This window comes from Octopus sinensis, linkage group LG15 (assembly GCF_006345805.1).
Source record: "Octopus sinensis linkage group LG15, ASM634580v1, whole genome shotgun sequence".
Classification (NCBI taxonomy): Eukaryota; Metazoa; Mollusca; class Cephalopoda; order Octopoda; family Octopodidae; genus Octopus; species Octopus sinensis.
Genome location: NC_043011.1, coordinates 30,949,878 through 30,964,895, shown reverse-complemented (window position 1 = coordinate 30,964,895; position 15,018 = coordinate 30,949,878). Strand labels below are relative to the sequence as shown.

The 15,018-nt window shown below is 40.9% G+C and overlaps 1 protein-coding gene across 2 annotated transcripts in view; it reads right to left on the bottom strand.

Annotated features, from left to right (window-relative positions):
- Positions 1-1,165: 1,165 nt before the first annotated feature.
- Positions 1,166-15,018, bottom strand: part of LOC115219663 (cholecystokinin receptor type A-like) — a 19,597-nt gene continuing 5,744 nt past the window's right edge. The window contains exons 1-2 of one of the 2 annotated variants that reach the window (XM_036509577.1): positions 8,984-9,139; positions 1,166-3,052 (exon numbers count right to left, since the gene is read on the bottom strand). In XM_036509577.1, coding sequence (XP_036365470.1) covers positions 1,908-2,966 — 1,059 coding nt within the window. In that variant the 5' untranslated portion in view covers positions 2,967-3,052; positions 8,984-9,139 and the 3' untranslated portion in view covers positions 1,166-1,907. Of the gene's footprint in view, positions 3,053-8,983; positions 9,140-15,018 lie in introns of those variants that run through there. The other variant, XM_036509578.1, reaches the window with a different exon arrangement.

Genomic DNA, 15,018 nt, shown 5'->3' with positions numbered 1-15,018 from the left:
GTATAGTAGTAGTAGTAGTAGTAGTTGCTGTTGTTGTATTATGAATTAAGAATTGATTTCCCAATTGAAGAATAAATTGAATTTAGAATAACAAATCTCTGTACAACATATTTTGCTTTTTTCTTCCAATATATAAGGAACAATTTAATTCCCGGGCAACGTCGGATGCCTCTGCTAGTATAAACACACACACACGCACACACACACACGCACACACACACACACGCACACACACACCACACACACACACACACACACACACGCACACACACACACACGCACGCACACACACACACACATACACACACACACACACACACACACAGGCGTGGCTGTGTGGTAAGAAGCATGCTCCTCAACCACATGATTCTGGGTTCAGTCCCACTACATGGCACCTTGATTTTAGGGGCATTCTGTGTATGTGTGTATGTATTGGGTTGTCCGGAAAGTTCGTGCCGATTTTTAAAAGAACGAAATGGCTCAATAAATACTTGCTATTACATTTTTAATCAACCAAACAGAAACCATTTTGTTGCACAATGTGTCTCCATCTTTCTTTTAACTTGAAAATACCCTTTTCCCAGAATTGAGGTGGTTTCATGGCAAATAATTCATCAAGGTATTTTTTTACGTCATCCAAGGAATTGAAATTTTTACCATTAATACTATTCTGCAGAGACCTGTATAAGTGGAAATCCGAAGGAGCAATATCTGGGGAATATGGAGGGTGGGGTAACACATCCCAGCCGAGCTGCAGCAATGTTTGTCTGGTTCCCAAAGCATCAAGTGCCGAAAATGAACTTTCTTATCTTCCATTTTAAAGGGTTACAGAATTAACACAGGTTATAGGAACATAAACCTTCTTCCACGAAAAGACAACTTAAACTGTGCTCTAAATGGAAGTGTAGTCAAATCCTATTTTATGGACTCAACCATGTTCTAAAATAAGTCGGAAGGTAAGCTACAATAATTCGGCACGAACTTTCCGGACAACCCAGTAGTATGAAAATGTGTGTATTAAAATATCTTCCTACATGATATAAATACAAGGAAAAGGGATGGCAAAACATATAATTGATCGAAATCCCTGAAGACAATACTTCAGCATGGTGACAGACATTTACTGAAATCAATAAAGAATAACATTTTGCAAAAATAAACAGGGTTTTCATTGTAATCGTTATATTGGTGTTTATTACTATGTTTTGACGATGGCCTTATCGTGTCAACACAATTGTTTAGCTAGCTGTATGCAATCCATAACTTTGCACGTCTATCAGTAACGATGTTCCAGCCAGAACTCTTCTGTCTTTTGCCAGCTATTATACCTTCTTTGTTGTAGACACTAATCCGTCGACTTGTTTAACGCAGATACAGTCCATTATGGAAGTCCATACTGTGGTCTATTTTCGTATCAACGTCCTTTTATCTTGTTGGCTTGCTTTCTACAGTAGCTAGACGTAATGAACCGTGGGTTTTTCGCCTCTTTCCCCTTACCAAATCCAGGAGACATTTTTTTTATGACGGTAAGAAGGTTAGTTGTAATAAGCGCTCTTTCATTGGCTGACTTCATCGTTGTTGTAGTTGCTGTCATTAGTACAACAAAGTTATGCTTTTGATGCGAAATACTATGTAGACATTCCATAATCGTCAAATACACTTTGATTAGATCCATGGAGGTTAATACTCAGAATATATTTTGAAAACTTTGCATCAATATGATATCGTTTAGTTTTTTTTTAAATCAGAAATTATATCGTTTGAAGGATCCATGCATATCGGTGTCTCATACGAAAATATTAAATACTTGTTAAAATGATTTGAATTGAGAAGAACTTTGCTTCATTTAACGTAATATGTATCGCTAGTGAACAATTATAAAATAATAAATTCAGAGATTCGATATTTTATTTCTCACTTACTGCACGTATTTTACGGAATAAGTGTCCTAATTCGCTACGAAAGTGTCGGTTGCAAAGTCCATAAATATATGGGTTAATCGCACAGTTGGGGTAATAAGAAAGCAATAGAAAAGCGTTAATTTGGTCGACTTCTTCAGTTACATTGTCATAGAAATTTTCAATGGACAATTTCCAGAATATTGAAATGAAATGCGGTACATAACTGGTAACCCAGAGCAACGTGATGACGAAGAAAATGAAATTGGTTTGAGTTGGGAGCAATGACTGTCTTCTAACATAGCGAAATCTTGGCACGTCTAAAGAAATATCACCGTGTTGCTTCTCGTCATATGATGCAAATTTAAGAAGTTGCCTTAGTTTATGTTTTTTTACTTTGTCAATTTCTCCAACACGTACTGCAATTAATGAGTATAATATCATAAGACCAATAAACATAGAACACCAACACATCACTCCGATAACATAGTAGGCGAAAGGAAAGATTGTTCTTTTCAAACTATCAGAAATTGCACATATTTCTCCAATATTTCCACATTGCTTAACTATCCTCTTTTCTTTTGTGTGTATGAAAAGCATTGGTAAACTGACAAAAGTAGCAAGAACTACTATAAATACTAGCATTTTCTTTGAACTTTCAATGGTAACTTGTTCTCCAAGAGGTCGACATACAAGTCTATATCTATCGGTTGCTATCATGATTACAATAAAACCTGAACTGATTACTATTACTGCAACAAGAAATACCATGAAGCGGCATAATATATCACTGTGAAACGTGAAGGGATGATGCAAGAGTGCTATGTCGAAGGGCATACATATTGCACAAGTCAGAAGATCGCATATAGCGAGCGCAACAACGTACGTCTGTGTAGTCGAAATTTCGAATTTGAAACAGTAGATATAAAAAGTGAAGCAATTTCCAATTATTCCAAACGTCATAAAAATTGAGAGATATAGTATTACAGGAAAATAGACATCCAGCATTTTAGCTTCTAGTTCTTCTTTAATGTTATCACAAACATTGGTGCTATTATTTTGGTTCATTTTCTTCTTTTTCTGTCGCTTATCGGGAATATGCTTTGAAACTTTCAAGACAGCGTTCTATTTTGCAGAGATATTTGGTATAGTTCCTGGAAATAGAGAAAACAGTGGGGAACAATTATTTTAGTCCAAGGAACAGGTAGAAATATTGATTTCAAATTTTGGCATAAGAACAGCAATTGAGGGAGGAGGGAGTAAATCTGTTACGTCGAACCCAGTGTTCAACTGGTACATATTTAATTGACCCCGAAAGGAAGAAAGGCAAAGTCGACTTCGGTGGAATTTGAACTGAGAATGTAAAGACGGACGAAATGCTGCTAAGCATTTTACCCGGCGTGCTAACGGTTTTCCCACGTCACCGCCAAAACTGTTTGAAATATTGGTTTCGAATTTTGGCCCAAGGCCAGAAATTTCGGGGAGTGTGTGTGTGTGTGTTGGGGGGGGGGTATATGTCGATTACATCGACCCCAGTGCTGGTACTTATTTTATCGAATCCGAAAGGATGAACGGTAAAGTCGACCTCGGCGGAATTTGAACTCAGAACCTAAAGGCGGACGAAACACTGCTTAGCATTTTGCCCGGCGTTCTAACGATTCTGCCATCTCGCCGCCTTAACTGTTTGAAATATTGTGAGTCACTCTGACTGAATAAGAAAACATGGATTTGAATGAAAGCAACAATTATCTTTTTAAAAAGAAATCTGGTAATTATTCATACCATTTTAATCTTTTATCTTTTATTCTTTTACTTGTTTCAGACATTAAACTACAGCCATGCTGAGGCATCATCTTGAAAAATTTTACTCAGATAAATCTACCCCCGTACTTATTTTTTAAGTCTAGCATTAATTTTATCGATATCTTTTGCCGAACCGCTAGTTTACGGGAACGTAAATACACCAATACCAGTTGTCAAGTAGTGTTGTGGAGCGGTGGGCGGGGGGGGGACAAACACGGACACAAAGGCACATATACACACACGCACAGATGTACATCGGGCTTCTTTCAGTTTCTTATTTCTTTACTGCCCACAAGGGGCTACACACAGAGGGGACAAACAAGGACAGACAAACGGATCAAGTCGATTATATCGACTCCAGTGCGTAACTGGTACATATTTAATCGACCCCGAAAGGATGAAAGGTAAAGTCAACTTCGGTGGAATTTGAACTCGGGACGTAGCGGCAGACGAAATACCTATTTCTTTATTACCCACAAGGGGCTAAACAGAGAGGGGACAAACAAGGACAGACATAGGTATTAAGTCGATTACATCGACCCCAGTGCGGAACTGGTACTTAATTTATCGATCCCTAAAGGATGAAAGGCAAAGTCAACTTCGGTGGAATTTGAACTTGGGACGTAGCGGCAGACGAAATACCGCTAAGCATTTCGCTCGGCGTGCTAACGTTTCTGCCAGCTCATCGCCTTTCAGTTTCTGCCTACCAAATCCACTCACAAGGTTTTGGTCGGCTTGAGACTGCAGTAGAAGACACTTGTTCAAGTTTCCACGCAGTGGGACTGAAACCGGAACCATGTGGTTGGGAAGCAAGCTTCTTACCATGCAGCCATTTTGTGTCTGTTGAAAATGCGCCCGTACCTATGTGAACGTGTGAAGTGTTTATCTAGTAGCCCAAGGAACATCCTACCTACGCACGTTTTCGCGTTGTGTCTATTGAAAATGCATCCGTACCTATGTACCATTCTAGTTAATACTCTTAGGCTAGGGCGGACGCGGGATGTTCATGCAGGGACTACAACAGAAGCCGAGTAGGAGACCATTGCGAAACCAAGACAGTTGTTTATAGAGCTGAAGTGGTATCCGAACCTAGTTGCAGTAGCATCAGTAACAGCTTTTCCAAAGACTACGACATTTGTAAAATATTTGTGGATATAGGCTTAGGAGTGGCTGTGTGGTAAGTAGCCTGCTTACCAACCACATGGTTCCGGATTCAGTCCCACTGCGTAGCACCTTGGGCAAGTGTATTCTACTATAGCCTCGGGCCGACCAAAGCCTTCTGAGTGGATTTGGTAGACGGAAACTGAAAGAAGCCCGTCGTATATATGTATATGTATATATATATATATATATAATATATATATATATATATATATATATATATACGTGTGTGTATATGTTTGTGTGTCTGTGTTTGTCCCCCCAACATCGCTTGACAACCGATGCTAGTGTGTTTACATCCCCGTAACTTAGCGGTTCGGCAAAAGAGACCGATAGAATAAGTATTAGGCTTACAAAGAATAAGTCCTGGGGTCTATTTGCTCGACTAAAAGCGGTGCTCCAGCATGGCCACAGTCACATGACTGAAACAAGTAAAAGAGTATATGTTAAATATCAGACACAAATCAAGAATTAACAGGATATAGTATATAAACCATGAGGTGAGCACACACACACACACACACACACACTCGGATCTTTTATATGTCGGATAATGATCAACGATGAAAAAGAGATGTTATCTAAGGCATATAGGTATATTCATTTGAGGACTGTTAGATAGCAAACATCAATCGAATTGGCGAGAAACAATATATGAGCATTATTTGCGTTTATTTATGCTGTAGTATAGATATACTACAGTATATTTGACATTATTTAACAATTGACAAGAGAGAGTTAATAAACCATATAGAGTGTGTGCGTGTATATATATATATATATATATATATATATATATAATATATATATATATATCTATATATATATATATATATATATATATATATATGTGTGTGGAGGTGCAATGGCCCAGTGGTTAATGCAGCGGTCGTAGGATCGCGGTTTCAATTCCAAGACCGGGCGTTGTGAGTGTTTATTGAGCGAAAACACCTAAAGCTCCACGAGGCCCCGGCAAGAGGTGGTGGCGATCCCTGCTGTACTCTTTCGCCACAACTTTCTCTCACTCTTTCTTCTGTTGGCCTGCTCGCTTAGCCAGCGGGGTGGCGTCATTTGAAGGCTAAAACAATGCGAAGCGCATTGTGACCAGCGATGTGTAGCAACATCTGATAGCCTGGTCGGTCACGTGATCACGTGATATATATATATATATATATATATATATATATACCTTCGGTAGGGATGCGGGATTTGAGTCGCTGCTATTTCCAGCGGTCGAGTGTCCCTCATTGACAAGACCAAGGAAGGTCGAAATCACGTTATCTGGAGGTCTTAGTGCTGGAGTTGACGGGGATTTATCTCTCCGCTAGCGGTATAAAACAAGTGTGCATTTTGCGCCAAAAGCCAGTGTGAGAGTTTCTTTCATCGTAACCACTGTTGTATAGTTGGTTCTTACAGAACATAGAACATCCACGCTTAAGTGGGGATAAATATTACTTCTCGGTTTTGATACTGCCTCTGTTGCTAACACACATACACATACAGACACATACACACACATGCACACACACACACACAGATAAAGATCGATATGGCCGGTCTACGGAGTTACCCTGGGTTTCACGTCCATAAAGCGCTTAGCTTTATAGCTTTTCTTCAGACCCTAATCTTTGCGTATGTCTTCTCTAGCAAGTGACCTCTCTAGAAAGACTTCGTTACACTGTCAACAACAAGAGATTGTCTCCCTTTGACCACCATTCGTAATTGACCCTGTTGGCGTATGGAACCCAGGACGCCAATAGGAATTTCCTGAAGTGCAAGCAGGTTCCGAAAACCTTCGTCCGAGAGTTAAGGATGTTCATCGGATCGAGTGAGTCCTTTAATATCCTCGTCCGTTCGGCTATGCACAGTTTACAACGCATGGTCCCGTTTATGTAGGGGCAGAAGGAAGTGCCGCAGAAATATCATGCCTCGTCCTTCTCCCTCAACGTAAAAATGTGTATAGGTAGGAATTTTCTTCTGGTCGAGTAACCCATTCCGCTCAAAAGATCCCCGAATAAGGATTGTTTAAGGATGTTGAACGAAACATACATGTTTCCAGAGGGGAATTATCCAAACCTCTAAGAATCCCTCTCAACATATGGCTATGATACTCCCCACTACTTCTGCTCGTGATCAGAGATGCACATATCGTCAGCCACTAAGGGACATGCTCAACTGGTTAAGGTCAAACAACTGACAAGCAAATCTGTGGTATTGAGCAGAATATTTGCTGTAGCCCATCTTTTATACCAAGACAAAACAATGTACATGATAACACTTCCAATCAGTTAAGACCAGAAGCCATGAGAGCCACTGTCTGGTACTGCATCAGGGTGATTATAATTATTATTATTATTGTTGTTGTTGTTGTTATTATTTCCTTGTGGTTATATGCCCAGTGATTTTTTTCATCGTTTTCTTTGTTCGACCAAATTGTTATCGATTTTTGAACAATTTATAATTTCTTCCAATTATCGTTGTTAGTTTCGGAACTGATTGGGAGGGCTAGAGAGATCTAGCATTATACACCTTGCTATCATAAAAAGAAAAAAAGTCTTGAAATGGCGCCCATCGAAAAGAGTGCTATTTACAGGTGTGGTGCCAACAAATACATCACCCCTCCACAGAAATGAAAATAATTTGAAAATTCGGTAAATTAAATATATCAAAACAAGATGAAGAAATAAGCTGACAATTGAACAGAGATTTTTGTAAAACAATTCATATTTTGGATACACTGAAAACCTGAGGGAAACAATGGACCTAGGTCAACATTGGGAACGGAAAAAGCTGTGGGAGGCTATTTTTCGAAAGATACTGCTTTTTGCCTGGAGAATCCTTGCAAGGAAGGATCATCACTCCTGTATCTTGGAAGAAATTATCACTCCTGTATCTTGAAAACTGAAAAGGCCACATGCGCCCTCGAAGGCGTAGATTAAAAACATTAAGAACTGGCCAATATGTAGCCCAAGACGTTTTATCGAACGGAACAGTGTGTATGGAAGCATGCACTTTCTCTTTAAGACTGAAGACGAGGCGAGAAAACAGGGGTGCTAGTACCTGGTATATCTGCCCACAATGTTGTGCAGTAAGACATAGAGATGAAACATAAAGGTTATGGTTTCTGGCGGAGAAGGAGGAGAAACAGAATAGAGAAGAAGACTTCGTGCAACAGAATAGACAACAATAACAACAGCAGCAGCAAAAACAACAGTAGCATACATAGGCGAGAACTATAGCTACCATATATCTGTAATTGCACTACAGATCGAGACTCTCGGGGCCGCCGAGGAGCTTTGATGTCAAGATGCTGAAGGATCTTTCGTCCATCACAGATCCTGCCAGCAGTGGTATTCCGTCATCGCATGAGTTGTAAGCTGTGGAGGACAACAATAGTAACAAAAGCAAAAGAAACCAGTAAGCAGAGTAAAATAAATAAATATTGGGTTGTCCGGAAAGTTTGTGCCGATTTATAGTAGCTTACCTTTCGACTTATTTTAGAACATGGGTGAGTTCATAAAACAGGATTTGACTACACCTCCATTTAGAGCACAGTTTAAGCTGTCTTTTCGCGGAAGAAAAGTTATGTTTCAATAACCTGTATTAATTCTGTAACCCTTTAAAGTGGATGTGTTACCCCCACCCTCCATATTCACCAGATATTGCTCCTTCGGATTCCCTCTTTCACACACCCACATTCCTATGCTTATGCATTCCTCTATTCTCCAACCTCGCTTTCTGTTCACTTGTCTAATCTTACACAAAACGTATACAAGCTACCGATAAGATTGACCCAATATATTTTGTGCCTTTTCTACTGATTTATGATATAGTTGTTTCTCAGTACATTATAGATTTTTCAGTTTATTAATCAGAACGCATTGTGGTTGGAAACTTTCTCGCATCTACATTTGTATAAAGTTTCATCGATGGTGTTAAAATCGACTCCTCTCTCTCTACATGTAGTAATATATAAACAACACCGTAAACTGTGCTCCCAAAATATAGAATATAATTATATTACTGAATTCTCATGACATCAGGATAGATTTATATTAATAGAAAAATCTGAAAAGAAAACAAAAGGACTATATATCAAAATACAAGAAAAAGATACCAACATTGAGGAGAGTAACATCTTCTGGATAAGTGAGTGATAGATCCCATTAGATTTTAGCTATAGTGCTAAAGAAGTTCGGTTTTCTATTTTTGTGATAAAAAAAGAAAGGAAAAAACTTTCGAGTTCCTGGTATGTTCTGCCAGGAATTGGAAATGTTTTAAAGTTTTAAAATGAGGTTTGAAAAATGACGTATTGCAATTATTCTGATGTCATAATAATTATTATATTTATACACAATCTTTAATTACTGCGTCAAATGATCATTACAACGGTGTTTGAGAATCTAGGACTGATTTTTTAAAATCAGACTAGAAACAATTTTGAAAAAGTGAAAATAGTGATAGCAAAATTCGTTGAAAATTCTGCCAGGTGTTGCGACTAGAACATTTGTGTTGTGACTCCCATCTGTTATAATATTGTTCCTATAAATCCTACGATTCAATAATGCTATAAACCAGCAATTCCTAACATTGCTGTATGATATCTGATGCGTGTGTGTATGTGTGTTCGAATAAAAAGAACATCCTTATAAGGTATCTTGAGCAAGTATTGGGTTGTCCGGAAAGTTCGTGCTGATATATATATATATACACATACATATATACATATACATGCATATACCTTCAAAGTGGAGAATGGTCGTTTCATCACGACAATGCGCCTGCGAACACCGCCTTGAATGTGAGACAGTTTTTGACCAAAAATGGCATGACCCCGTTTATCCACCTTCTCTATTCACCCGATCTTGCTCCTGCGACATTTTTTTGTTTCCTCGAATGAAAAATGTCCTTAAAGGAAAACGTTTTGAAGACATGGCGGAGATGAAGAGAAAAACAATGGAGGTGTTAAAAGGCATCACTTCGTAAGAGTTCCAGGACTGCTTCGAACAGTGGAAAACGCATCTGGACCGATGCATGGCTTGAAATGGAGAATATTTTGAAGACGGTAAAAGTATAAACTAAGAGAATAGAAAAATATTACAAAATTCCGGTTTCTCCTGGGTATTTCTCCTGTATATATATATATATATATATATATATATATATATATATATATAAATTTTAGAAATATTTGCATTTCTAAATCTCTCAGAAAGACTTATACAGTAGCAGCACGCACGTAAAGTGATGGTTTGTTGTCAACTTAATGCGGCAGTCCCAGGAAAGGGATGATGCTACTGCTATTTAGTACCAGGAAACGATCCTTGGGCTAAATAGCAGTAGCATTCTTCCTTTCCTGGGACTGCCGCATTAAGTTGACAACAAACCATCACTTATTTTATGCACACACACACACACACATACACATACACACACACACACACCACACACACACACACACACACACACACACGCACACATATATACACACGAAGGGTTGCTGAAAAGTTCCAGGTTTTAAGGTTATCGCAAAAGGCCTGGTTGGAAGCCCAACCTCCCGAGTTCTTTTACAGGACTTAGAAAACCTGAAGGACCGTTGCAATAAGTGTTTGAATCTGAGAGGGGAATATAGTGAATAAAATTATAATTAATGATACGCTTGTTTATTCTTTTACCTAAATCCAGGAACTTTTCGGCATCCCTTTTGTCTATCTATCTCTCTCTCTCTCTCTCTCTCAACCTCTCTCTCTCTCAACCCCTCTCTCTCTCAACCTCTCTCTCTCTCTCTATCTATCTCTCTCTCTATCTATCTATCTATCTATCTATCTATCTATCTATCTATCTATCTATCTATCTATCTATCTATCTGTCTATCTGTCTGTCTGTCTGTCTGTCTGTCTGTCTGCCTGCCTGCCTGCCTGCCTGCCTGCCTGCCTGCCTGCCTGTCTGTCTGTCTGCATGTCTGTCTGTCTGTCTGTCTGTCAATCTACCTACATATCCATCCATCTATCTATCTATCTATCTATCTGGACAACAGACGCAAGTCAAATGGGCTCCACGTAAGTTGGTATTTTTATACGTTCAAAAGTGTATATTGACAAATATTTTGTGTTTAAAAGTTGTGCAACAACATCCACTGCAAACCTTTGATAAATATCTACACAAAATTTTGCCCCTTGCGGGCAAAATTAAAAAAGAAATTCTCATAGCCTTCGTGGTTTCATTTAGCCATTTTAACTTCAAAAATGGCCACTGGTCACCACGAGGCTGAGGTGCAAGTCAAGCGTGACGCAGAGACAGAAAAACAGGATGCTCTGTTAGCATACGCTGAACCTGACAACAACACCACCTCCACCACCATCAACATCGACAACAGCAACAAATACAAAACAAAGGTCGCAAGGCCAAGCACCGTCAACACCATCAGTGAGTCCACCACCAACACCGACAACAACACCATGGCAGAATCTGCTACTAAAACTGCTATCCCTGCTAAAGACATCGCCACCACCATAACAATACCAACATCACCATCACCGCCACCAAAGACCGTGCCGTCAATGCTACTAATACCACTAACACACACCCGCCGTCACCAAGAACGACAATAACAACAACAACAACAACACAACAACAACAACAACGACGACGACAACAACAATTCCCTTCAACCACTGCTCACTCCATCACCAACAAGTGAAAAAATAACGACGACAAGCAAACGAAATGCCGAAATTTGCGCTAATGCAGGACTAATTACGCAGGCAATTTTCCACCCCTTGCTATTTGCATAATCAGCAACCACAAACCTACAACCCACACCCCTGCCATCAACACCAACCCCACCACCGGCAGTAACAACAATAACAAAACAACAACAAACTTCGCCGAGGCGATAAAAGAAAAGGTAACAAAAGTTTCGTTTACTACACGCAACAGATTAAAGATTGCAGAAACCTTATTACAAATGAAAACGGAAAAATACTCTTACACATACCTCAAGACATACTGAATGAGGAGAAAAAAAAGACAATTGTATATAAAATCAGAAATAAAAAAACTAAAAGTCCAGAAAAGGCAAGCACAGACAAAGTCGAAAAGTGCTTACGCCCCATCTGGGGATACAAGGATTATGTGACTTGGGCGAACTTGTTCGCCCACGTACAGGTGGTTTTTCAGAATGAAGAGTTGGCGAAGAAATTCTCAACGATAACCCTTCATTCTGATGAACTAACGATGACACTGAGTTACCTCGGCCAGAAGGTGACGAAGGTCATTATCAGTGGTGTCCCCCAAGTGACTACAACACTGTGGATAACATCCGCCTTAACATCCGAAATGGAGGACTTAAACATCCTAGATATCGGTGTTTCGAAAAACAAGGACTGGCTGGGAAAGAGAATAGAGTTCCTCTTCCACATAAGTCAAGACGACATCAATAAAATCCCTACCCACGTACATCTTGAGGATGGCCGCAAGTTATAGGTAGTAGTCGAGGGCAGAAGGCCACGATGCTATACATGTGGCAGTGAGGCACACCTCAAAAAGGAGTGCAAATCTGCCGCAAAATTACAACAACAACAACAGCCACATGAAAAATTACAAAAGCCAGCATTATTGCCCACACCACAATATGGACAGCTAGTCAAGAAGCTGTATGCGGAAATGCAGGAAAAACAACAAAGAACAAGCCAACCCAACCAAACAACCCACCACCAGCGCCAAGAACAGAATCATCACCACCAACAACAAATAAACCAATTCCAACACCAAAATAACAAAACGAAAAGACAAGCACCAAGGATGTAGGAGAGACAATAACCACAACAAACCCCCAGCAACACCCTCCCCCGCACCACAACAATCTACAACCGCACAAACACACCAGACGCTTTAACCCTTGCCCCCTGCTGATTCGTCAGACTTTTCATCTAACGATGAAAGTTCGACAGAATGGCAAATAGCCACAGGGGGTAAAAGAAAAAGATCAAGAAAACCAAACAAGAAATCGCAACCAAAGCAGGGAGATACCTGAACCCTGAAAACTCCATACACAACAAAACAAGCACCAACACCACAAAAACAATGCTATCAGCGATAGACACCAAAGACTCCAAACTAATGGAGGACATCACAGGATACACAACATTTGTGAAGATGACTTTAAAAATAGCAATCATCACGCACTACACCACCCAAACACATCAAAATACTACACATCACACAAACACAACACCACAAACTCAAAGCCCTCTTCCCAAATGCTGTAGGGGGTTTCCAGAAATATCTGTCCCAAAAACTGTATAAAAACCTCCTCGAAGACACATCAAAGAACGAGGAAGCCAACAAAACTTTCGACACAAGTAAGTAACTCTCTGTACTTTCATTTTTGTGTTTTAAAGCACACACCCAAATAATAGAATCATGGTCAAGATTGGTTGTGTGAATGCGCGTGGCTTGGGGTCTCCTTGGAAACAAGGATACCTCCTAAATGACATCAAGTCACATGATTTGGGAATCATAGCCATAAGTGAGACCAGACTCCACGAGCCACGGGCCCTAAAGTCCATGTTTGGCGGACAGTTTAACATTTATTTCGCTCCCTGTCTGCCGAGGATGGGCGGTAGTGGCACCGCGGTACTTTTTCACAAGAGCCTGGATCTCGAAGTCAAGACGATATTCGTAGACCCGGAGGGTAGACTAGTCGTTCTGGATGTTGACGGCAGCAATAGGTGCGCTTTTCGACTCGTATCAGTCTACGCACCGCCTTAACAGGTCGGGCGGATTTCTTTCGACGTCTAGAAGTATTCTTGGGAACGTCTCGTCCTTTACTCTTAGTGGGGGATTGGAATGCTACCTTGGACACGCATGTAGACTACGTGGGTAGAGACAGAAACAGAAGGGGATGCAAATGCCTCAGAGACCTGCTCAGACGATTCCAACTGTCTGACAGGTACCGACTCGACCACCAAATGCACCAACGTGGACATGGAGCAACCGCAGTGGGTCGTCGAGATCGTATCTAGAGGATACTGTGTAGGACAGTAGACAAGGATAACTTAGGATGTCCACAATTCCACACAGTCAGCTACACGGATCACAAATTGGTGACGTGTACGCTAGACTTAGATAAGGCACATAGACAGGGTCCTGAGTACTGGAAACTGAACGCATCATTCCCGTCCAGACAAGTTTTCAGAGACCGGATTAGCACACTAGTAAAGAGGGCTTTGACGGGAGCCATCATCAACAACAAATGGTGGTTTGCCCTCAAGAGAGCAGTAAAAGCAGAAGCGATTAGGTACAGCAAAGCACTAGCCATAGATAGAAATAGAGTAGAGGGTGAGCTAGTTAAGAAGCTAGAAGAGGCAATTAGAAGCGGCATCGCATCCGACGTTTTGGCGGCGAGGTTGGCCTCGACCAACACTTCAACGCCAAACACGAAGGATGTGCTGTCAGAGCTAGGATGCGTGCTCTAAGGAACGAATGTGTTGGAGCCGCGAGAGAGGCCCGGGTGGCAGAGGCGCGCACAGGGCAACAAAGCCACCATTCGGTCACTGGTAGATGAACAGGGGCGCGAATTGCTCGACCAAGTAAAATGTGTGAGGCCTTTCAGCAGCATTTTGCCCGACTGTTCGGGACGAGTGGAGGGCAAGAACGTAGGGTGGACTTCAGTGCCTACCTACATAGCCTGCCACGACTCTCGACAAGAAAGGCAGGGTGCTGCGAAGGTGCCATCACGGCGGCGGAAGTGCAGGAAGCGATAGCAGAATGCTCGAGGGACAAATCACCGGGTTTGGATGGTCTACCCTACGAGTTTTACAATTGTATGCCAGACTTGTTTGGAGACGTCTTGGCAGCGGTATAACTGCAACTGGCAGCAAAACGGGAGCATACCCGGTTTTGTGAGTCGAGGAGCTGTAACTCTGCTGAAGAAAGATCCAAACAAGGGAAACATTATAGATAACTTTAGACCAATCACGCTGCTCAATGCAGACCGAAAATTTTGACAAAGGTGTTAGCCAAGAAGTTGGCGCTTGTCATCGAGAAACTGGTCGACAACGCACAAACGTGCGCCGTGCCGGGCCGGAGCATCCATGACAACCTCCATCTGATGCGCTACATCATAGACAGGGTAGTTAACGAACCTGGCATG